Raw genomic sequence first — 25,548 nt, forward strand, 5'->3', positions numbered from 1 at the left:
TGCTTATACATACAAATTTGATGAAATCGTACAAGTTTTGTCTCTGTTTTAATATTTTTCATGAATTTGTCACAAATAATGAGATGAATTATTAAATACGAATGCAAACTCAGTCTACTGTTGAATCATATTTGAATTTCAAATGATAGTTTCAATAAAAATACAATTTCTAGTGATTTTGATAATATTTAATAAATTAATTTGAAAAAAAAAAAGCCAAAATGATCGATAGGATCGATAGATTTATGGACTTATTCTTTTGTTATCTTGTCAGTCCACTTTATTTTCTCCATTCACCTGTCTCCTGCGCACCACATTTTAAAACTCTCCAAGTAGTTCTTGTCGGCTTTTCTTAGAGTCCATGTCCCTGATCCGTAAAGAGCTATGCTCTATACCAGTGATTCCCAAACTTATTTCACCTACCGCCCCCTTTCCAGAAAAAATGTTACTCAGCGCCCCCCTTACAAACTTTCCGAAGGAGAACTTTGTTTTCATCAAAAAATCCGAAACCAACAATTGGAAAGCAGTATGTGTGTGTGTGTTTAGATTTTTTGCCTTAATCGTCCTTTTCTCAAAAATGGCTGGACCGATTTCAAAAATTTAAAAGCCATTCGATGTATCTCGATGAGGACTAACGTTTCGAGCCGTTTCTTTGTAAAACGCAGAAAAGTGAAAAAAATTTCGTCGACGTTTTAGTCCGTAATTCTAAATCGATTTTGAAAATTGATTTCGGGAACACGGATGAAGCGATTTGAATAATTCAAAAAACATCCGATTCGTATTGATAAGGAAACGTGCAGATTAGTTTTTGGCGAAGGCAGGTCTAGCCGTTCCGAAGATATGGGGCAAAAAGTTCCAAAATTGGTAACTCAGTTTTTAAGAGAACGGAGCGTCCAATGTTAATAATTCAAAAACGTCTTACTTGTATTGATAAGATGAAGAACTGCAAGAATTTTCATGAAGGCAGGTCTAGCGGTTTCGGAGATCTAATGAAAAAAGTAAAAAAAATGCCAGTTGGCGGTCAAAAATGATCATGAGACATATGCACATCAAATTATCAGATATTTTTTAGAGATTTTAACAATAAGTTTAAATTTTGTTCGCATTCCTATGCGTTCCGTATCAATGTTTATCCGTTAGACGGCGACGCGACGCTTACGCGCTTCGATATTTCGTCTCTATGCAGTTAAAGCAGTACGATTGCTTTGAAAAATTCAAAATTTCCAAAATATGTCAAAATAAAGAAAACATTTTTTTTTTTCAAAAAAAAATTTTTTTAAAAAAAGTAATTTTGTGTCAAATTTAGTTTCTCAAAAATCTAATATTTTCGAAGTAATTTTTTTTTCCAAAATGTTCATAGTTTTTTAAATAAAAATAATTTTTGGTACGGGAAGTTCCAGCAATTTGCCTTAATGCTTGAATGTTAATCTTAAGCAATTGCTTTTGCAATCTTTATAAAATTACTTATATTTCAATATATAAAATTGTAATTTTCTTTAAATTTTTCAAATTAACCCTTTCGACTCGGATGCCGCCGCTGCGGCGGCATAGTCATTTTACCGTTGTGCTCGGATGCCGCCGCTCCGGCGGCATGATATGTTTTACCGTTAAGCTCGGATGCCGCCGCTCCGGCGGCAAATCATGTCGGCGACAACTCGTCGCAAACTAAACTTACATTTAATTTTTTTTTATTTTTTAAAAATTAATGTACTATTACATTCATTTATTGATTGATTTATTAACTTTATAAATAAATATATAACAAAATTAATTTATTAGCTCATGATCCCCATAATTCTAATAAAGATCTGCGAAGAAATGATTTTTTAAACAATATACCATGGTTTTGAGTGCATTTTTTTTTAATTTTCAAAATTTTCTATTTTATTATCATAATAACTATATTTAAAAGCAATATAACCACATTTTGAAAAAATCCGACACAAAAAAAAAATCCGAGTTGAGAGATAAGTATAGCACTATAATATTCCGAGCGCAGCGTACCGACTGGCAGTTCGACTCCCGAGTCGAAAGTGTTAAAAAAAAAAAGATTTATAAATTCGTGGTTGAAAATATTTTACATTATTAAATTGTAAACAAGTTTGCGATTAGCGTTCTAATCAGATTAATACTTTAAATTATTAAACTACATCGAGTTGCTCTTGATTTTTAAAATTTTGCAATATGTGACAAAATATTTAACGAGATACAATAAATTTATATAATAAATCATTTGGGTTTGTTGTATTATTAAGCAAATGTTGAAAATGAAGGAGTTAGGGGTACTTGGAGGCACGAAAAATGAAAATTTTCATTATTTTATTGTTGTTAAACGATGTTTTTTTTACAAAAATATTGATGCAGCATTAGTATACAATGTTTTAATTTGCAGTAAAAATTTTTTCAGAAAAATAAATATTCCCAAAATTATAGCTGTTTTTGTTGACTTTGTTTCAAAAAACGATCCTGACGGTGACGGTCATAACTTCTTGGAGATTCATCTAAAATCAATCAAATAAAAAAGTTTTTTAAATAAATAATCCCGGGCCTGATCGAAGGTTTTCTTTTTTTTGCAAAAATTAACAAAATGGCAGCATTAGAATTTTTTCTAGATTTTTGGGTAAAAAATCAAGTTAATTGGTCTTAAAAAATTGAAATTTTTGAAAAAGTAAAAATCCTTTTAAATTTTAGAGAATATTTTCAAGATATTACACTTAATGAAAATGCAAAAAAATAAAAAACGATTTTTCAAAAATTCCAAGTACCCCTAAGCCCTTAAAGAAATATTAGTTTAGTAGAAACGTACGTAATTTATTGATTAAATATAAATTTTGAACAGTTTGTCTAATTAAAAAAAAAAACTTGCAAAATCAATCTTGTCTTTTGAAAGTTTTAATTGTTTATAAAATTTATTTGAAGCTTTTGTATGATACAGTTGAACGAATATGAAATTCTTATTTATAGCTTTTTTCATACTTTATTATTTGTCGTAATTAATTATTACGACGAAATTATATATTTATTTTGCATAACGTTAACAAAATTAAATATTTAACTTTTTTTAAAAAAAAAATACTAAATTAAATATTTAACTTTTTTTTAATAAATTGCTGCACTTTCATTATGTATTTGTTTATCATAACAAAAAATGTGCATACTTAGTAGTATGAACAAGTGAAACAAATCTGAAATTCAAGTAATGTTGCCTTTGAAATGGTACTTACAAAAATTAATGACAAATGCTCATCTTATTATTTATTGATTTTGAATAGAAATAATTTCAAAGTTTTTGTTATTTTCCATCATTTGAAAATTTTCACTGAGTTTAAAATTATAAAAATGGCTTCAGTATGTATAGTATTAACCTGCAGCCGTCCTGCATCATAACTTCATGCAATTTTTGAACATTGATTATATACATTGTCTTTTGGAATATGATTGTTTCCTCAATGAGGAAGGAACGACTGCTGGGTCGTAGTTCATAATAAATAAGTTGATTTTTGACTATATTACTAGATACGTTTCACGAGAAAATGTGAATTTCGAATTTCTTGCCAATTCAAATACATTTTACTCTTCGGATTCTGAAACCGTGACCAGAATATTAATTTCTTTCTATTTTTTTTCGAGGTTTGAAACATTTATTGTGATCAATTTTACAGTATCTATTCTAAATGAATAGAATCACTTTTATACTTGCTTATCTCTATGAATAGATCTAATCTCGGGTATGGAAAGTCTAAAACCATATATTGCCAGCAGTTTAGTTTTGTTCGGCACCTTAAAACGCATATCAGAAAAATAATGCCACATTAAGGTAGGTGGTCGACACCTAACGAACAAACTCGAACGAACAACCTGACGATCGACCATACCGGACAATGAAATGCAAAGGACAAACACGAACACGAACACGAACGAAAGCAAATCATTCCAAACGAACTTGAAAGGGCTTGAATCTTTTTTGTTCGAGCATGTTCCGAGAAACGTCATTTTTATTATTTACAGTGGCGAGAAAGCAATATCACAAAATAATCACAACATAAATTAATGCAAAACTGCACATATTAACATCGAAAAAGAAAAATGTTTGCCTACATGAACGAACAATTTTCTTTGGAACAATGGAACATTGCTCACTATGTTTGTTGGTTGTATTGCTCGGCGTGTTCGTTGTGCCCGTCCACACTATCTTTCTTCGTTAGGTGCCGAAGGAAGCACCTTAATGTGTCATTATTTAATCTTGTTCATTTAATTTGACATAAAGCAATATGGAAAAAATATTAGTACGGAACGATTTATATTTCTGTATTTGCGGAAACACAATAATTTGAAAAAAGCAAAGGAACGAAATATTGTATTCTGTTGTATCTTCTTGTATAAGAAGACATTCTGTTCAAGAAACAGAAATAGTGATAAAGCACAAAACATAATTAAAGATCGAGTTTGTGTGAGAAGAAACATTAGTAAAGAGAAAATATTGTACTGATAGTATATGCTGCATATATTGTGTTATCACATTCAATTGGCAATTTGATGGCTCCAAATTATCTTCGTTGTCAACAAGTTTCAAAAGTAGTCACTAAAACAACCAATTAGCCATTTATGGATCGAATTAATTTTCGTTGTCAGCAAGTTACAAAAGTATTTGCTACTGTAATATGGTACAAATACTGTATTAACACATCCAAATATCAATTGATGGATCGAAATGATCTTCGTCGTCAGCGAGATACAAAAGAATTCCCTACTACAGTATGGTGCATATATTGTATTATCACATCCAATTATCAATTGATGGATCGAAATGATCTTCGTTGTCAACAAGTTTCTAAAAATAATGGCTAATATAGTATGGTACAAATATACACATCTAATTAGCAATTAGTGGATCCAAATCATCTACATTATCAACAAGAGAGCACACAAACTTTGCATAATTTATAGAACAAATGCATGAATTATTCTCAAGAGGCTAGAAACTTAATCAAGATCATTTAACGTAGTTGATGATGACTTTGATATGGCATTCTACAAACAATACGTAGACATTGTATTTGCAAGATATCTTCATTGTAATATATCTGGCTATCAATTCATTCATTTATCATTTTACTCAGCAGAGGCAGGAGCAGAAAAATTTGAGACAAGTATGAATTAGAAGTGTGGTGGTCACAAACATTTTCAGTATGTTGAATATAACTTACTTGGTACTTTTATAGCTGCATAACATATACAAGCAACACAAGTCATCTGTCTATAATATATCTGCTGTGGATAATTCGACAATGCAACAACACAATACTATATAAGGCAAATAATATACTATAAATATTACAAAGGTCTTCGTTTAAATCAAAATATCTAATGTTCTTATCAATAAAGAGGTGCTACAAATGTCAAGATCTACAACTGAATACCATATTTCATTAATTTTATGCTAATATTAGTAAATGACTCAAAATATTCAAAAGGACGATGAAATTATCTATACAAGTATGTAGTATATAAGAATTGTTTCGTATAATTTTTTTTTCATTAGCTTTGATTTTATTCATATGTATAACTAAATTTTTCATTGTGAAATTTAAAAGTATTTGAGAATATGGACAAAGAAGAAACTTTTGGCAGTATTCCGAATGATGTGATTAGATTTTATAGTACATCATGTTAGAAAAGCAATTCAATGCAAACACAAGGTGTAGTTTCAGACTTCGAGGAAAGTTAGAACATTTGGAATCCGATGACAAATTTGAATCACTAGAAAAATCAATTTATTTAGTTTCAGAGCAAATCTGTTTGTTTCCAATATAGAGACTGTGTACAGTCTAATAATTTTGATTAAATTGCGAAAATTATAAAAAGTTATGATGCAACTTAAAGGAATTGAATTATTTTTATCAGTATGATTAATTTTGTTAAAAATTCATAAATCAATAATACATATAATGAGCTTTTGTGCTTCTCGTAAAATAAAACCTGTGCAAGGTGTAACTGTTTATTGAAATTACAAATGCATAATGAATTCTTTATTTGCACAATTGAGTAGAGTTAATATTATTTTAAATATTGAAGAATCAAATGAATACAATTTGCAATTTCATAATTTCATATTCGTTTGTCTTGCATATTTGAAATGACGACTCAAGATTGATTTGTAAGTTTTTAATATAATTTAACATTCAATAATGATAATAATGTTTCTTCATCTATTAAAATTCATTACATACTCGGTAAATTCGTCACATAATTTTTTAAATAAAACTGAATATACGAAAAGAAAATTACAGTGTGATTAACAATAAATTTAAAGTGTATTGTTAAGGAGCATATGAGGTTTAAATGAGAATTAAAATTTAAAAGCCATAACCTTTTTACACTGTAATTAGAGTTTATTTGAATACCCATAAATGGTCAGAAATTAAACATGTCAGATTTTCAAAATCTTTGCATTGTGTTTGTACTTCTATATGTTTGGTTGAATATAATTGTTCTGCACTCCTTAGGAGAGTATATGGATATAAATTATTATCGTTTTTTAAAGTAGGATTGATGAAGTATATTATTTACTATATTATTTTCTTCATAAATAAAATAGAATATCTCATATAAGATCTACACCTGCTCAAACGATTTTTGAAAAAATTTGATTCTGCTGTTAGTGTACAGGTGGCTTTAAGGATAAGGCCTTTAGTCAAATCCGAAATTTCTAAAAGATATGTTAAATGCCTCGAAACACTGCCGAATAAACCTCAAGTTTTAATAAAAAATCTTTCTTTTACTTACAACCATGCATTTCCACCAGAAGTTTCGCAAGCTGAATTTTATGACACTGCTGTTAAGGGTTGATGTAGTTGATGGATTGTTTAAGGGCAATTTATTTCTACTAGAATTTAATTTTGACATAACATAACTTTGGTGTAGGTGAATTTATCTCTCATCTATAATCCCAAATTCTATTTTTATCTTCAGTATCTTTACTTTATTATTTATTATTTTGTTCAATCTAAAAATATATTTTAGGCTACAATCTGACAATATTAGCTTATGGTCAGACTGGCTCCGGAAAAACTCATTCCATGGGCATGGCTTATTCAGTTGGACCAGTCGAGGAGATGGGTGTTATACCAAGAGCAGTAAAAGACATTTTTCAAAAAATTTCAACTCTGACGGAGCAATATAATTTTCAATTACAAGTTAGATCAATATAAACTACTTTCCAAATATTAAAGCAATAAATTTAAAGTGTATTGTTGTATAATATACTTAAATGAAAACGCCGATGTTGTCTTAGCCATGTATTTTAAACAACTATATTTTACAGAAATAAAAATAACAAAATCAAAAGCTCAAAATGGCGGGTCAAAAGCCCCCCTACCAGATTTTGGTTATTTCTAAAGCACACCGTTAGATGGCAACATAATTAATTATATTTTATCCATATTCCCGCCCGATGCGTATGCATCCATCATTACAACAATTTGTAAAGTTTATTAAAGAATACAACCCGAAGATATATTAAGATATAACCTATGAATTGCGAAAAGAAATGACATGACATATAACCTAGATAATATAATAATATGTGACATGAGTTCTTAAACCTAATATGCATGAATAATAAAGATAATAATATAATATAACATGATAACAGTATAAGGTTCAAAATTGTAAATGAATATGGTCTTATGGATAACTAAATCTAACATGATATACTAAAAGATTTCTAAATGGAAATTTTAATCCTAAGGATAAGTATCATAAATTTTTTAATCCCTATTACTAAATATTTATATGAACATTATATAACAAAACTTAAGATATTTCATACACAAATATATTTTCAAGCTTCCTTCATAACTAATGGCGTTAGTTTTACAATTGGTCGCATATAAGAGCCCTTCATAGTCCTCACAGTTGCAACTCGAACTTTGCCATCTTTGCCTGGATGTACATGGGTTACTCGTCCTAATGGCCAGTTTATTGGTGGTACATGGTCTTCCTGAATTAGTACTACTGTGCCCACTTCTAGATTGCTGGTGCCCGAACTCCATTTTGTACGTCTTTGTAGTTCTGAGAGATAGGCCTTTGACCACAAAAGCCAAAACCGATCTCGCATTGCTGTAATTTGCTTGTGTATGCTTAATCTATTGGTAATAACTTTGTCATTTATTGGTTCAGGGATGGCAGTCATAAGGTCTCCAATTAAAAAATGACTGGGACTTAAATATATAGTATCGGTACTGTCATCGCTTAAAGAGATTAATGGTCTGGAATTTAATATGGCTTCCACCTGTATTAATAAAGTCAAATATTCTTCATAGGTCAAACATGTGGATCCTATAACTCTATGTAAGTAATGTTTCATAGATTTGATATTACTTTCCCAGAGGCCTCCAAAGTGTGGAGCATGGGAAGGTATAAATTTCCATGTGATACCCATATTTGCTACACATTCAATAATGTTTTTTCTGTTGATTTCTAGTTTAAAAAATTTATACAGTTCATTTAATTGTCTACTAGCTCCAACAAAGTTTGTTCCATTGTCACTATGGATTGTAGAACATACACCTCTGCGTGAAACAAAACGCTTTAATGAAGCCAAAAATGATTTTGTTGAGAGCTCTGTAACCAAATCCAAATGTATAGCTTTTGTTGTCATACATATGTAGATGACAATATATGCTTTAGTTTTAGGAGCCTTTCTTAAACGACTAGATCGTATTAGAACAGGTCCTGCATAATCAATTCCAACTGACAAAAATGGTCGTTGACGTATAACCCTATCTCTGGGTAACGATCCCATTAATTGTTGTGATTGCTCAGCTCGAAATCTTTTGCATTTGATGCATTCTCTAATGATACCCTTAATTTGATTTCTTGCATTTATTGGCCAGTATTTTCTTCTTATGTTCATCAATACTGCCTGAGTACCTGCATGAAGTAATCGCTCATGTTCTTGTTTTATTATTAAATATGTAATCCGATGTCCTTTAGGTAATATTATCGGATGTTTATGTGAAAATGTAAGATCTGACTGGTCTATTCTACCACTCACTCTCAATATTCCTTCAGAATCAATAAATGGGTATAAACCTTTTAATTCTGAACTTGTGTTCAATCCTGTGTACTTATTACTTTCTAATTCATGAATAATTTTATTAAACTCTTCTCTTTGTGCTAATTTGATTATCGCATTGTGAGCATAATCTAATTCTCTGGTGCTCAAAGTTAATGTATCTTTATTATGACGATATTTTAATTTTAAGTTAAATCTCAAACAGTATGCAATTACCCTAATTAATTTATTAAAACTTGAATATTTTGAGTATATTTTTTCTGATTTTATATTGGACTGGTTTATTTGCAGCACTTTTAGTTCTGGCATATCTTCTACTGGCACTTCTTCATACTTATTGGTGGGCCATTCTGAATTTGATAACAACCATGTTGGACCAAACCACCATAAGCTATTATTAATTATTTCCTGAGGAGTGGCTCCTCTCGAAACTATGTCTGCTGCGTTGTCCTGTGAAGATACATGACTCCATATTATTCCGGATGTTGTTTCCTGAATCTCCTGCACTCTGTTGCTAACAAACATTTTTAGCTTGCTGGGATCAGTTTTTAACCATCCCAAAACAATGGTCGAATCACTCCACATGAACGTTTTGTCAAAATGTATATTGATTACCTTACTTATGTGCTTATAAAGTCTAGCTAATAGTAATGCTGCGCATAGTTCTAGTCGTGGCAGAGTCACATTCTTGATTGGTGCTACTTTTGATTTGGCAGTTAATAGCCTTGATGATATAGAATTATTGTTATATATTGCCCGAACATAGATGCATGCTCCATATGCTGCCATTGATGCATCAGCGAATCCATGGCACTCAATTTGTTTTATTGGTTCTTGGTTGAACATATACCGTTGAATCTTTATTTCTTTTAGAAGAGTGAACTGATTTTGAAGGGTTTTCCACTCTTCTTTAATTGTTGCTGGAACTTCTTCATCCCAATCAGTCTTCTGTTTCCATATCTTTTGCATTATCATCTTCGCCTTGACTACGACTGGGGCTATAAGTCCCATTGGGTCGAAGATTTGGGATATGGCTGATAAAATGGCTCTTTTTGTGAAAGTTCTTTGGAATGCTGATGGAATTGTTGCCTTAAAAATGTCTTCTGTCGGGTTCCATAATAACCCCAATGCTTTAATTATTCCAGTTTTATCAATGAAGCACGTATTTTCTAATTCTTGATTTTCTTGTGCAATTGTGTTTAAAAATTCTTGATTATTGCTGGACCACTTGTGTAGAGAAAATCCTCCGCGGCCAAGCATTGTCACAAGTTGATCAGATTTAATATGAAGATCTGTTATGGAGTTTGCTCCTGTTATTATATCGTCTACATAGCAGTCTTGTTTAATAATATCTGCTGCTACAGGTGTACTGCTTTCTTCATCCTCTGCTAGTTTATTCAAAACACGAATTGCTAAATAGGGTGCGGAAGATGTGCCATAGGTTACTGTTGTTAATTTATAACAACGAATGTCTTCCTTTGGGTCACATCTCCACAAAATCCTTTGCACTTCTTGATCTTTTTTAGCAACTTTTATTTGCCTGTACATTTTTGTAATATCTGTTATAAAAACATACTTCCAGCATCGAAATCTAATTAGTATTGATATTAATTCTTGCTGTAGCTTAGGTCCTGTATGTAAGATGTCATTTAATGATATATTATTAGATGTTTTAGCCGAAGCATCAAATACTACCCGCAACTTGGTTGTACCATATTCTTTTATAACGGGGTGATGTGGAAGATAATAAACTGGATTTTCTTGAGTTGAATGTTGTATCACTGTGGTTTCTTGCGCATGGCCTAACCGAATATACTCTTCCATAAACTCTGCATATTTATTCAAAAGGTTTTTATCTGATTTAAAGCGTCTTTCCAGGTTTAACAGGCGTGACTTGGCTAGATGGAATGATTCTCCAAGTTCTGACTTTCTATTTTCAATAAATGGTAGACTCACCTCATATCTTCCATTTTCATGTCGGTGAACTGTCTTTAAAAAGTGGTCTTCACAGATTTTGTCCGAACCCTGCATTGGAGGACTGCTGTCTATTTCTTCGATTTGCCAAAACTTTGTTATTTCGCAATTTAATTGATCATTGGAAATGAATCCTACATAACTCGGTTGCATCGATGGCTCCTTATATGGTCCTGAAAGCATCCATCCAAGCTTGCTGTTTTTCAACATGGGAAGTTTATAGCCTAGTTTTATACTACCTTGCTGTATGATTTCAAAGAATAATTCTGCTCCTATTAGTACGTCAACTGGCCCAGGATTTGAAAATGAAGGATCTGCTAATTTTATGTTATTTGGAATCTTCCAGTCACTGGCATCAATTTTTTGTGCAGGTAAATTTGTTGTAATTTTATCTATTACAATACAGTTTATTGATCTGCTATACGAACTATTAATTGAATTTATCTTGATTTTAGTTGATTTAGATACTCCTAATGACTTGCCCTGTAGTACACTCAGAGTGTTTCGGGAATTAAATTGTGGGAGCTGCAGTCTTTCTGCTAAATCTTTTGTGACCAGGTTGGTCTGTGAGCCACTATCCAATAGTGCTCTTGCTTCACAAAGCTCCCCTCGAGTGTTTTCAATGTTGATGATTGCAGTGGCTAACAAAACGCTTATGGAATTGGACTCTTGTGAAAATAGTACCTTTTGCGTAGTTTCACTGCTTCTCACTTTTTCCTCTGAGGTGGAATCTTTATTATCATTATATACATGCATCATTGTGTGGTGTTTCTTCTGGCATATTTTGCAATTCTGACTGAATTTACATACATCTGGTGAATGAGCAGGTTCTAAACATTTCTCGCAATGGAGATTAAGTCTTAAAATTTCCTGTCTTTGTGTTATTGGTAGTTTCTTAAATTTAAAGCAATTATATACACGATGTCCTTTCAATTTACAATATATACATGGTTTGTGCTGATTATCTTGAGACACTATATTTACAGATTTTATTTTTGCTCCGGAATGTTCTATCTTACCAGTCTTGGTTGCAGTTTCCAACGCACACGACCTGGTTTCAAGAAATTTATAAAATTTGTTTAACGTTGGCAGCTCTCCTTCTTGTTGTGATAGACTCCAAGCTAAACGAGTATGGTGATCTAATTTATTTGTGAGCTGAAAAACTAAAATTATGTCCCAATAAACTGCATCTTCGTGAATTGTTACTAGTGACTGCGTCTGCTGCCTCGCTTGGTTCAAAAATGATTGTAGATTTTCATGTGAACCTCGTAGTATAGGTTTTATGTCATTTAGAGATTGTAGATGTGATGTAATTATTAAGTATTTATTGTTGTATCTATCTTGCAGTAAATTATATGCCGTGTTGTAATTTTCATTGGTCATAGAAAGATTTGTTATTAAGTCAGATGCTGGTGATTGTAGTGTCCCTTTTAAATAATGAAGTTTTTGAACGTCTGACAAATGCTCGTTGTTGTGTATAAGTGAATTGTAAATATCTATGAATGCATTCCATTCCGAATAATTTCCATTGAACTTTGGTAAATTTATGTCTGGAAGTTTGATGTTAATTTGCCTATGTTTTAAATCTATATTTGGTTTATTTTCGTTAATGTTAGTTTCTAAAATATCTTCAATTTGAGCTGACAATTCAAAATGTAAATCAAATAACTCCTCATATTCTTTTGAGTAAGTTCCTGGACATCTAACATCTAATTCAGTTTGATTTTCTTCTAAACTTTGAAGAATCTCAACTAGTTTCTTTTTTCGGAGGATTAAGCCATGTTTGCTATCTCCTTCTCGAAAGTTATTAATAAAATTCTGAATAAGCGCGATAGATTTTATCAATCGAGCCCTTTGTTGTTTGAGCGTCTCAATGTCCGCCATTTTAAATTTTACAAGAAACGCACGTGTAAAATATACGATAGTTTATATATAAATTTGCTACCGCAATTTGTTTAAATCCGTAGTTTTTGAATGTAATGGGAAAATTGTATTGATATATAATAGGAATATGTTCCTAATTCCTATCCCGATTTATTAAATAACCACAATGACAAAGTATACCGTACATAGACTAAACCTTACAAACAATTATACTAAGCAATTTTGAAATGGTTTTAGACTAATTGTGGACTTACTTGTATTTCCAATTGTGATCTTTAGTTGTAGTTGTTCCAATTCCAGTGAACTCCAGGCGACGCTTCCAAGCTTCAATGGCGGCTTCTCAGGTTCCCGGGTTTTCATTCACGTAGAGCTTTGTTTGGCTTTATGTTTTGACGAACTCGCGTATATTTAATTTTAAAGAGTGGACTGTAATTTTTAATCACTGGATCCGTGTCGATGGACCAAAATGTATAATATACTTAAATGAAAACGCCGATGTTGTCTTAGCCATGTATTTTAAACAACTATATTTTACAGAAATAAAAATAATAAAATCAAAAGCTCAAAATGGCGGGTCAAAAGCCCCCCTACCAGATTTTGGTTATTTCTAAAGCACACCGTTAGATGGCAACATAATTAATTATATTTTATCCAATTGTTAAGGAGCATATGAGGTTTAAATGAGAATTAAAATTTAAAAGCCATAACCTTTTTACACTGTAATTAGAGTTTATTTGAATACCCATAAATGGTCAGAAATTAAACATGTCAGATTTTCAAAATCTTTGCATTGTGTTTGTACTTCTATATGTTTGGTTGAATATAATTGTTCTGCACTCCTTAGGAGAGTATATGGATATAAATTATTATCGTTTTTTAAAGTAGGATTGATGAAGTATATTATTTACTATATTATTTTCTTCATAAATAAAATAGAATATCTCATATAAGATCTACACCTGCTTAAACGATTTTTGAAAAAATTTGATTCTGCTGTTAGTGTACAGGTGGCTTTAAGGATAAGGCCTTTAGTCAAATCCGAAATTTCTAAAAGATATGTTAAATGCCTCGAAACACTGCCGAATAAACCTCAAGTTTTAATAAAAAATCTTTCTTTTACTTACAACCATGCATTTCCACCAGAAGTTTCGCAAGCTGAATTTTATGACACTGCTGTTAAGGGTTGATGTAGTTGATGGATTGTTTAAGGGCAATTTATTTCTACTAGAATTTAATTTTGACATAACATAACTTTGGTGTAGGTGAATTTATCTCTCATCTATAATCCCAAATTCTATTTTTATCTTCAGTATCTTTACTTTATTATTTATTATTTTGTTCAATCTAAAAATATATTTTAGGCTACAATGTGACAATATTAGCTTATGGTCAGACTGGCTCCGGAAAAACTCATTCCATGGGCATGGCTTATTCAGTTGGACCAGTCGAGGAGATGGGTGTTATACCAAGAGCAGTAAAAGACATTTTTCAAAAAATTTCAACTCTGACGGAGCAATATAATTTTCAATTACAAGTTAGATCAATATAAACTACTTTCCAAATATTAAAGCAATAAATTTAAAGTGTATTGTTAAGGAGCATATGAGGTTTAAATGAGAATTAAAATTTAAAAGCCATAACCTTTTTACACTGTAATTAGAGTTTATTTGAATACCCATAAATGGTCAGAAATTAAACATGTCAGATTTTCAAAATCTTTGCATTGTGTTTGTACTTCTATATGTTTGGTTGAATATAATTGTTCTGCACTCCTTAGGAGTATATGGATTGCTATTTAATATAATTTGCTTTTAGAAATCATAATAGTTTATGAAATTGTAAACATAATAATAACAGTAAGTCATTTCTTCAGTAAAGTATTTTCTCATGTTCTACAGGTATCATTTATGGAATTATATCAAGAACAATTATTTGATCTTTTATCAAAATCAAATAGAGATCAAAGTATAGTTGATATCAGAGAAGATCAACAAAAAAGAATTGTAATTCCTGGATTAACCGAAATTGAAGTACGTAATGCAAAAGATACATTAGATTGTTTAGTTAGAGGATATCGTCGCAGAGCTGTAGGTGCAACTGCAATGAACAGTCAATCCAGTAGAAGTCATGCAATATTCACTATCCATATACAACAGCGAAAAATCAGCGATAAGTAAGTAATAGTCAGTAAAAGAAAAAAGCTTTACGTATTATTTTTTTGTTATTTAAAACTGGATCTAGTAATGATGAATGAAAATAATGGTTTTTGAATTGAAAATTATTTTAGTTCACCATGGTTGTCGCTTCGAAACCATACATACAAAGCATTTGTGCGAAAATTATGCGTGTGTAATGTTAGCGTTTTTTTGGATCTTCTGTTGACGTTTTCACAAAAACGATTGAACTGATTTCATAACTTCAAATGCCATTGTATGTAATTTGGTAAGGACTAGCATTGATTATAGCCCAGTCAAATTAAGTTTTCAGTTAGGAACAATTCGCATAGAGCTGAAATTTGGTACAGATGTTAAATAGGCCATTACAAATGAAATGTCAAAAGTCCCCAACGATCCGACATCTGCGATTTTTTTTATTCAAGGTCAAAGGTGCAAAAATCTAGTTTTTCCCATTTTCCGCCGAAACCATAATTTTTTTTATGTTAGATGAGTTTATTTATTATAAAATTCTCTTCATACTTATTGGTGGGCCATTCTGAATTTGATAACAACCATGTTGGACCAAACCACCATAAGCTATTATTAATTATTTCCTGAGGAGTGGCTCCTCTCGAAACTATGTCTGCTGCGTTGTCCTGTGAAGATACATGACTCCATATTATTCCGGATGTTGTTTCCTGAATCTCCTGCACTCTGTTGCTAACAAACATTTTTAGCTTGCTGGGATCAGTTTTTAACCATCCCAAAACAATGGTCGAATCACTCCACATGAACGTTTTGTCAAAATGTATATTGATTACCTTACTTATGTGCTTATAAAGTCTAGCTAATAGTAATGCTGCGCATAGTTCTAGTCGTGGCAGAGTCACATTCTTGATTGGTGCTACTTTTGATTTGGCAGTTAATAGCCTTGATGATATAGAATTATTGTTATATATTGCCCGAACATAGATGCATGCTCCATATGCTGCCATTGATGCATCAGCGAATCCATGGCACTCAATTTGTTTTATTGGTTCTTGGTTGAACATATACCGTTGAATCTTTATTTCTTTTAGAAGAGTGAACTGATTTTGAAGGGTTTTCCACTCTTCTTTAATTGTTGCTGGAACTTCTTCATCCCAATCAGTCTTCTGTTTCCATATCTTTTGCATTATCATCTTCGCCTTGACTACGACTGGGGCTATAAGTCCCATTGGGTCGAAGATTTGGGATATGGCTGATAAAATGGCTCTTTTTGTGAAAGTTCTTTGGAATGCTGATGGAATTGTTGCCTTAAAAATGTCTTCTGTCGGGTTCCATAATAACCCCAATGCTTTAATTATTCCAGTTTTATCAATGAAGCACGTATTTTCTAATTCTTGATTTTCTTGTGCAATTGTGTTTAAAAATTCTTGATTATTGCTGGACCACTTGTGTAGAGAAAATCCTCCGCGGCCAAGCATTGTCACAAGTTGATCAGATTTAATATGAAGATCTGTTATGGAGTTTGCTCCTGTTATTATATCGTCTACATAGCAGTCTTGTTTAATAATATCTGCTGCTACAGGTGTACTGCTTTCTTCATCCTCTGCTAGTTTATTCAAAACACGAATTGCTAAATAGGGTGCGGAAGATGTGCCATAGGTTACTGTTGTTAATTTATAACAACGAATGTCTTCCTTTGGGTCACATCTCCACAAAATCCTTTGCACTTCTTGATCTTTTTTAGCAACTTTTATTTGCCTGTACATTTTTGTAATATCTGTTATAAAAACATACTTCCAGCATCGAAATCTAATTAGTATTGATATTAATTCTTGCTGTAGCTTAGGTCCTGTATGTAAGATGTCATTTAATGATATATTATTAGATGTTTTAGCCGAAGCATCAAATACTACCCGCAACTTGGTTGTACCATATTCTTTTATAACGGGGTGATGTGGAAGATAATAAACTGGATTTTCTTGAGTTGAATGTTGTATCACTGTGGTTTCTTGCGCATGGCCTAACCGAATATACTCTTCCATAAACTCTGCATATTTATTCAAAAGGTTTTTATCTGATTTAAAGCGTCTTTCCAGGTTTAACAGGCGTGACTTGGCTAGATGGAATGATTCTCCAAGTTCTGACTTTCTATTTTCAATAAATGGTAGACTCACCTCATATCTTCCATTTTCATGTCGGTGAACTGTCTTTAAAAAGTGGTCTTCACAGATTTTGTCCGAACCCTGCATTGGAGGACTGCTGTCTATTTCTTCGATTTGCCAAAACTTTGTTATTTCGCAATTTAATTGATCATTGGAAATGAATCCTACATAACTCGGTTGCATCGATGGCTCCTTATATGGTCCTGAAAGCATCCATCCAAGCTTGCTGTTTTTCAACATGGGAAGTTTATAGCCTAGTTTTATACTACCTTGCTGTATGATTTCAAAGAATAATTCTGCTCCTATTAGTACGTCAACTGGCCCAGGATTTGAAAATGAAGGATCTGCTAATTTTATGTTATTTGGAATCTTCCAGTCACTGGCATCAACTTTTTGTGCAGGTAAATTTGTTGTAATTTTATCTATTACAATACAGTTTATTGATCTGCTATACGAACTATTAATTGAATTTATCTTGATTTTAGTTGATTTAGATACTCCTAATGACTTGCCCTGTAGTACACTCAGAGTGTTTCGGGAATTAAATTGTGGGAGCTGCAGTCTTTCTGCTAAATCTTTTGTGACCAGGTTGGTCTGTGAGCCACTATCCAATAGTGCTCTTGCTTCACAAAGCTCCCCTCGAGTGTTTTCAATGTTGATGATTGCAGTGGCTAACAAAACGCTTATGGAATTGGACTCTTGTGAAAATAGTACCTTTTGCGTAGTTTCACTGCTTCTCACTTTTTCCTCTGAGGTGGAATCTTTATTATCATTATATACATGCATCATTGTGTGGTGTTTCTTCTGGCATATTTTGCAATTCTGACTGAATTTACATACATCTGGTGAATGAGCAGGTTCTAAACATTTCTCGCAATGGAGATTAAGTCTTAAAATTTCCTGTCTTTGTGTTATTGGTAGTTTCTTAAATTTAAAGCAATTATATACACGATGTCCTTTCAATTTACAATATATACATGGTTTGTGCTGATTATCTTGAGACACTATATTTACAGATTTTATTTTTGCTCCGGAATGTTCTATCTTACCAGTCTTGGTTGCAGTTTCCAACGCACACGACCTGGTTTCAAGAAATTTATAAAATTTGTTTAACGTTGGCAGCTCTCCTTCTTGTTGTGATAGACTCCAAGCTAAACGAGTATGGTGATCTAATTTATTTGTGAGCTGAAAAACTAAAATTATGTCCCAATAAACTGCATCTTCGTGAATTGTTACTAGTGACTGCGTCTGCTGCCTCGCTTGGTTCAAAAATGATTGTAGATTTTCATGTGAACCTCGTAGTATAGGTTTTATGTCATTTAGAGATTGTAGATGTGATGTAATTATTAAGTATTTATTGTTGTATCTATCTTGCAGTAAATTATATGCCGTGTTGTAATTTTCATTGGTCATAGAAAGATTTGTTATTAAGTCAGATGCTGGTGATTGTAGTGTCCCTTTTAAATAATGAAGTTTTTGAACGTCTGACAAATGCTCGTTGTTGTGTATAAGTGAATTGTAAATATCTATGAATGCATTCCATTCCGAATAATTTCCATTGAACTTTGGTAAATTTATGTCTGGAAGTTTGATGTTAATTTGCCTATGTTTTAAATCTATATTTGGTTTATTTTCGTTAATGTTAGTTTCTAAAATATCTTCAATTTGAGCTGACAATTCAAAATGTAAATCAAATAACTCCTCATATTCTTTTGAGTAAGTTCCTGGACATCTAACATCTAATTCAGTTTGATTTTCTTCTAAACTTTGAAGAATCTCAACTAGTTTCTTTTTTCGGAGGATTAAGCCATGTTTGCTATCTCCTTCTCGAAAGTTATTAATAAAATTCTGAATAAGCGCGATAGATTTTATCAATCGAGCCCTTTGTTGTTTGAGCGTCTCAATGTCCGCCATTTTAAATTTTACAAGAAACGCACGTGTAAAATATACGATAGTTTATATATAAATTTGCTACCGCAATTTGTTTAAATCCGTAGTTTTTGAATGTAATGGGAAAATTGTATTGATATATAATAGGAATATGTTCCTAATTCCTATCCCGATTTATTAAATAACCACAATGACAAAGTATACCGTACATAGACTAAACCTTACAAACAATTATACTAAGCAATTTTGAAATGGTTTTAGACTAATTGTGGACTTACTTGTATTTCCAATTGTGATCTTTAGTTGTAGTTGTTCCAATTCCAGTGAACTCCAGGCGACGCTTCCAAGCTTCAATGGCGGCTTCTCAGGTTCCCGGGTTTTCATTCACGTAGAGCTTTGTTTGGCTTTATGTTTTGACGAACTCGCGTATATTTAATTTTAAAGAGTGGACTGTAATTTTTAATCACTGGATCCGTGTCGATGGACCAAAATGTATAATATACTTAAATGAAAACGCCGATGTTGTCTTAGCCATGTATTTTAAACAACTATATTTTACAGAAATAAAAATAATAAAATCAAAAGCTCAAAATGGCGGGTCAAAAGCCCCCCTACCAGATTTTGGTTATTTCTAAAGCACACCGTTAGATGGCAACATAATTAATTATATTTTATCCAATTGTTAAGGAGCATATGAGGTTTAAATGAGAATTAAAATTTAAAAGCCATAACCTTTTTACACTGTAATTAGAGTTTATTTGAATACCCATAAATGGTCAGAAATTAAACATGTCAGATTTTCAAAATCTTTGCATTGTGTTTGTACTTCTATATGTTTGGTTGAATATAATTGTTCTGCACTCCTTAGGAGAGTATATGGATATAAATTATTATCGTTTTTTAAAGTAGGATTGATGAAGTATATTATTTACTATATTATTTTCTTCATAAATAAAATAGAATATCTCATATAAGATCTACACCTGCTTAAACGATTTTTGAAAAAATTTGATTCTGCTGTTAGTGTACAGGTGGCTTTAAGGATAAGGCCTTTAGTCAAATCCGAAATTTCTAAAAGATATGTTAAATGCCTCGAAACACTGCCGAATAAACCTCAAGTTTTAATAAAAAATCTTTCTTTTACTTACAACCATGCATTTCCACCAGAAGTTTCGCAAGCTGAATTTTATGACACTGCTGTTAAGGGTTGATGTAGTTGATGGATTGTTTAAGGGCAATTTATTTCTACTAGAATTTAATTTTGACATAACATAACTTTGGTGTAGGTGAATTTATCTCTCATCTATAATCCCAAATTCTATTTTTATCTTCAGTATCTTTACTTTATTATTTATTATTTTGTTCAATCTAAAAATATATTTTAGGCTACAATGTGACAATATTAGCTTATGGTCAGACTGGCTCCGGAAAAACTCATTCCATGGGCATGGCTTATTCAGTTGGACCAGTCGAGGAGATGGGTGTTATACCAAGAGCAGTAAAAGACATTTTTCAAAAAATTTCAACTCTGACGGAGCAATATAATTTTCAATTACAAGTTAGATCAATATAAACTACTTTCCAAATATTAAAGCAATAAATTTAAAGTGTATTGTTAAGGAGCATATGAGGTTTAAATGAGAATTAAAATTTAAAAGCCATAACCTTTTTACACTGTAATTAGAGTTTATTTGAATACCCATAAATGGTCAGAAATTAAACATGTCAGATTTTCAAAATCTTTGCATTGTGTTTGTACTTCTATATGTTTGGTTGAATATAATTGTTCTGCACTCCTTAGGAGTATATGGATTGCTATTTAATATAATTTGCTTTTAGAAATCATAATAGTTTATGAAATTGTAAACATAATAATAACAGTAAGTCATTTCTTCAGTAAAGTATTTTCTCATGTTCTACAGGTATCATTTATGGAATTATATCAAGAACAATTATTTGATCTTTTATCAAAATCAAATAGAGATCAAAGTATAGTTGATATCAGAGAAGATCAACAAAAAAGAATTGTAATTCCTGGATTAACCGAAATTGAAGTACGTAATGCAAAAGATACATTAGATTGTTTAGTTAGAGGATATCGTCGCAGAGCTGTAGGTGCAACTGCAATGAACAGTCAATCCAGTAGAAGTCATGCAATATTCACTATCCATATACAACAGCGAAAAATCAGCGATAAGTAAGTAATAGTCAGTAAAAGAAAAAAGCTTTACGTATTATTTTTTTGTTATTTAAAACTGGATCTAGTAATGATGAATGAAAATAATGGTTTTTGAATTGAAAATTATTTTAGTTCACCATGGTTGTCGCTTCGAAACCATACATACAAAGCATTTGTGCGAAAATTATGCGTGTGTAATGTTAGCGTTTTTTTGGATCTTCTGTTGACGTTTTCACAAAAACGATTGAACTGATTTCATAACTTCAAATGCCATTGTATGTAATTTGGTAAGGACTAGCATTGATTATAGCCCAGTCAAATTAAGTTTTCAGTTAGGAACAATTCGCATAGAGCTGAAATTTGGTACAGATGTTAAATAGGCCATTACAAATGAAATGTCAAAAGTCCCCAACGATCCGACATCTGCGATTTTTTTTATTCAAGGTCAAAGGTGCAAAAATCTAGTTTTTCCCATTTTCCGCCGAAACCATAATTTTTTTTATGTTAGATGAGTTTATTTATTATAAAATTCTCTTCATACTTATTGGTGGGCCATTCTGAATTTGATAACAACCATGTTGGACCAAACCACCATAAGCTATTATTAATTATTTCCTGAGGAGTGGCTCCTCTCGAAACTATGTCTGCTGCGTTGTCCTGTGAAGATACATGACTCCATATTATTCCGGATGTTGTTTCCTGAATCTCCTGCACTCTGTTGCTAACAAACATTTTTAGCTTGCTGGGATCAGTTTTTAACCATCCCAAAACAATGGTCGAATCACTCCACATGAACGTTTTGTCAAAATGTATATTGATTACCTTACTTATGTGCTTATAAAGTCTAGCTAATAGTAATGCTGCGCATAGTTCTAGTCGTGGCAGAGTCACATTCTTGATTGGTGCTACTTTTGATTTGGCAGTTAATAGCCTTGATGATATAGAATTATTGTTATATATTGCCCGAACATAGATGCATGCTCCATATGCTGCCATTGATGCATCAGCGAATCCATGGCACTCAATTTGTTTTATTGGTTCTTGGTTGAACATATACCGTTGAATCTTTATTTCTTTTAGAAGAGTGAACTGATTTTGAAGGGTTTTCCACTCTTCTTTAATTGTTGCTGGAACTTCTTCATCCCAATCAGTCTTCTGTTTCCATATCTTTTGCATTATCATCTTCGCCTTGACTACGACTGGGGCTATAAGTCCCATTGGGTCGAAGATTTGGGATATGGCTGATAAAATGGCTCTTTTTGTGAAAGTTCTTTGGAATGCTGATGGAATTGTTGCCTTAAAAATGTCTTCTGTCGGGTTCCATAATAACCCCAATGCTTTAATTATTCCAGTTTTATCAATGAAGCACGTATTTTCTAATTCTTGATTTTCTTGTGCAATTGTGTTTAAAAATTCTTGATTATTGCTGGACCACTTGTGTAGAGAAAATCCTCCGCGGCCAAGCATTGTCACAAGTTGATCAGATTTAATATGAAGATCTGTTATGGAGTTTGCTCCTGTTATTATATCGTCTACATAGCAGTCTTGTTTAATAATATCTGCTGCTACAGGTGTACTGCTTTCTTCATCCTCTGCTAGTTTATTCAAAACACGAATTGCTAAATAGGGTGCGGAAGATGTGCCATAGGTTACTGTTGTTAATTTATAACAACGAATGTCTTCCTTTGGGTCACATCTCCACAAAATCCTTTGCACTTCTTGATCTTTTTTAGCAACTTTTATTTGCCTGTACATTTTTGTAATATCTGTTATAAAAACATACTTCCAGCATCGAAATCTAATTAGTATTGATATTAATTCTTGCTGTAGCTTAGGTCCTGTATGTAAGATGTCATTTAATGATATATTATTAGATGTTTTAGCCGAAGCATCAAATACTACCCGCAACTTGGTTGTACCATATTCTTTTATAACGGGGTGATGTGGAAGATAATAAACTGGATTTTCTTGAGTTGAATGTTGTATCACTGTGGTTTCTTGCGCATGGCCTAACCGAATATACTCTTCCATAAACTCTGCATATTTATTCAAAAGGTTTTTATCTGATTTAAAGCGTCTTTCCAGGTTTAACAGGCGTGACTTGGCTAGATGGAATGATTCTCCAAGTTCTGACTTTCTATTTTCAATAAATGGTAGACTCACCTCATATCTTCCATTTTCATGTCGGTGAACTGTCTTTAAAAAGTGGTCTTCACAGATTTTGTCCGAACCCTGCATTGGAGGACTGCTGTCTATTTCTTCGATTTGCCAAAACTTTGTTATTTCGCAATTTAATTGATCATTGGAAATGAATCCTACATAACTCGGTTGCATCGATGGCTCCTTATATGGTCCTGAAAGCATCCATCCAAGCTTGCTGTTTTTCAACATGGGAAGTTTATAGCCTAGTTTTATACTACCTTGCTGTATGATTTCAAAGAATAATTCTGCTCCTATTAGTACGTCAACTGGCCCAGGATTTGAAAATGAAGGATCTGCTAATTTTATGTTATTTGGAATCTTCCAGTCACTGGCATCAACTTTTTGTGCAGGTAAATTTGTTGTAATTTTATCTATTACAATACAGTTTATTGATCTGCTATACGAACTATTAATTGAATTTATCTTGATTTTAGTTGATTTAGATACTCCTAATGACTTGCCCTGTAGTACACTCAGAGTGTTTCGGGAATTAAATTGTGGGAGCTGCAGTCTTTCTGCTAAATCTTTTGTGACCAGGTTGGTCTGTGAGCCACTATCCAATAGTGCTCTTGCTTCACAAAGCTCCCCTCGAGTGTTTTCAATGTTGATGATTGCAGTGGCTAACAAAACGCTTATGGAATTGGACTCTTGTGAAAATAGTACCTTTTGCGTAGTTTCACTGCTTCTCACTTTTTCCTCTGAGGTGGAATCTTTATTATCATTATATACATGCATCATTGTGTGGTGTTTCTTCTGGCATATTTTGCAATTCTGACTGAATTTACATACATCTGGTGAATGAGCAGGTTCTAAACATTTCTCGCAATGGAGATTAAGTCTTAAAATTTCCTGTCTTTGTGTTATTGGTAGTTTCTTAAATTTAAAGCAATTATATACACGATGTCCTTTCAATTTACAATATATACATGGTTTGTGCTGATTATCTTGAGACACTATATTTACAGATTTTATTTTTGCTCCGGAATGTTCTATCTTACCAGTCTTGGTTGCAGTTTCCAACGCACACGACCTGGTTTCAAGAAATTTATAAAATTTGTTTAACGTTGGCAGCTCTCCTTCTTGTTGTGATAGACTCCAAGCTAAACGAGTATGGTGATCTAATTTATTTGTGAGCTGAAAAACTAAAATTATGTCCCAATAAACTGCATCTTCGTGAATTGTTACTAGTGACTGCGTCTGCTGCCTCGCTTGGTTCAAAAATGATTGTAGATTTTCATGTGAACCTCGTAGTATAGGTTTTATGTCATTTAGAGATTGTAGATGTGATGTAATTATTAAGTATTTATTGTTGTATCTATCTTGCAGTAAATTATATGCCGTGTTGTAATTTTCATTGGTCATAGAAAGATTTGTTATTAAGTCAGATGCTGGTGATTGTAGTGTCCCTTTTAAATAATGAAGTTTTTGAACGTCTGACAAATGCTCGTTGTTGTGTATAAGTGAATTGTAAATATCTATGAATGCATTCCATTCCGAATAATTTCCATTGAACTTTGGTAAATTTATGTCTGGAAGTTTGATGTTAATTTGCCTATGTTTTAAATCTATATTTGGTTTATTTTCGTTAATGTTAGTTTCTAAAATATCTTCAATTTGAGCTGACAATTCAAAATGTAAATCAAATAACTCCTCATATTCTTTTGAGTAAGTTCCTGGACATCTAACATCTAATTCAGTTTGATTTTCTTCTAAACTTTGAAGAATCTCAACTAGTTTCTTTTTTCGGAGGATTAAGCCATGTTTGCTATCTCCTTCTCGAAAGTTATTAATAAAATTCTGAATAAGCGCGATAGATTTTATCAATCGAGCCCTTTGTTGTTTGAGCGTCTCAATGTCCGCCATTTTAAATTTTACAAGAAACGCACGTGTAAAATATACGATAGTTTATATATAAATTTGCTACCGCAATTTGTTTAAATCCGTAGTTTTTGAATGTAATGGGAAAATTGTATTGATATATAATAGGAATATGTTCCTAATTCCTATCCCGATTTATTAAATAACCACAATGAC

The 25,548-nt window shown here is 32.1% G+C and overlaps 5 protein-coding genes across 5 annotated transcripts; 2 read left to right on the top strand and 3 right to left on the bottom strand.

The window, feature by feature from the left end:
• Window positions 1-7,843: 7,843 nt before the first annotated feature.
• On the bottom strand, window positions 7,844-12,937 carry LOC113381318. The gene is made up of 2 exons (XM_026620268.1): window positions 9,369-12,937; window positions 7,844-9,296 (listed from the first exon to the last, which is right to left on the bottom strand). Exons 1-2 carry the CDS (start codon window positions 12,935-12,937, stop codon window positions 7,844-7,846), a joined length of 5,022 nt encoding a protein of 1,673 aa, XP_026476053.1.
• Window positions 12,938-14,065: 1,128 nt separating this feature from the next.
• Window positions 14,066-15,114, top strand: LOC113381319 (chromosome-associated kinesin KIF4-like). Its single transcript, XM_026620269.1, has 3 exons — window positions 14,066-14,147; window positions 14,299-14,411; window positions 14,836-15,114. Exons 1-3 carry the CDS (start codon window positions 14,066-14,068, stop codon window positions 15,112-15,114), a joined length of 474 nt encoding a protein of 157 aa, XP_026476054.1.
• Window positions 15,115-15,420: 306 nt separating this feature from the next.
• On the bottom strand, window positions 15,421-19,157 carry LOC113381320. Its single transcript, XM_026620270.1, has 2 exons — window positions 15,634-19,157; window positions 15,421-15,445 (listed from the first exon to the last, which is right to left on the bottom strand). Exons 1-2 carry the CDS (start codon window positions 19,155-19,157, stop codon window positions 15,421-15,423), a joined length of 3,549 nt encoding a protein of 1,182 aa, XP_026476055.1.
• A 1,128-nt stretch (window positions 19,158-20,285) lies between these two features.
• LOC113381321 (chromosome-associated kinesin KIF4-like) lies at window positions 20,286-21,334 on the top strand. The gene is made up of 3 exons (XM_026620271.1): window positions 20,286-20,367; window positions 20,519-20,631; window positions 21,056-21,334. Exons 1-3 carry the CDS (start codon window positions 20,286-20,288, stop codon window positions 21,332-21,334), a joined length of 474 nt encoding a protein of 157 aa, XP_026476056.1.
• A 306-nt stretch (window positions 21,335-21,640) lies between these two features.
• On the bottom strand, window positions 21,641-25,377 carry LOC113381322. The gene is made up of 2 exons (XM_026620272.1): window positions 21,854-25,377; window positions 21,641-21,665 (listed from the first exon to the last, which is right to left on the bottom strand). Exons 1-2 carry the CDS (start codon window positions 25,375-25,377, stop codon window positions 21,641-21,643), a joined length of 3,549 nt encoding a protein of 1,182 aa, XP_026476057.1.
• Between the last annotated feature and the right edge of the window lie 171 nt (window positions 25,378-25,548).

This window comes from Ctenocephalides felis, unplaced genomic scaffold, assembly GCF_003426905.1.
Source record: "Ctenocephalides felis isolate EL2017-DRISC unplaced genomic scaffold, ASM342690v1 CF-g0.4_SCAFFOLD_02808, whole genome shotgun sequence".
NCBI lineage: Eukaryota > Metazoa > Arthropoda > Insecta > Siphonaptera > Pulicidae > Ctenocephalides > Ctenocephalides felis.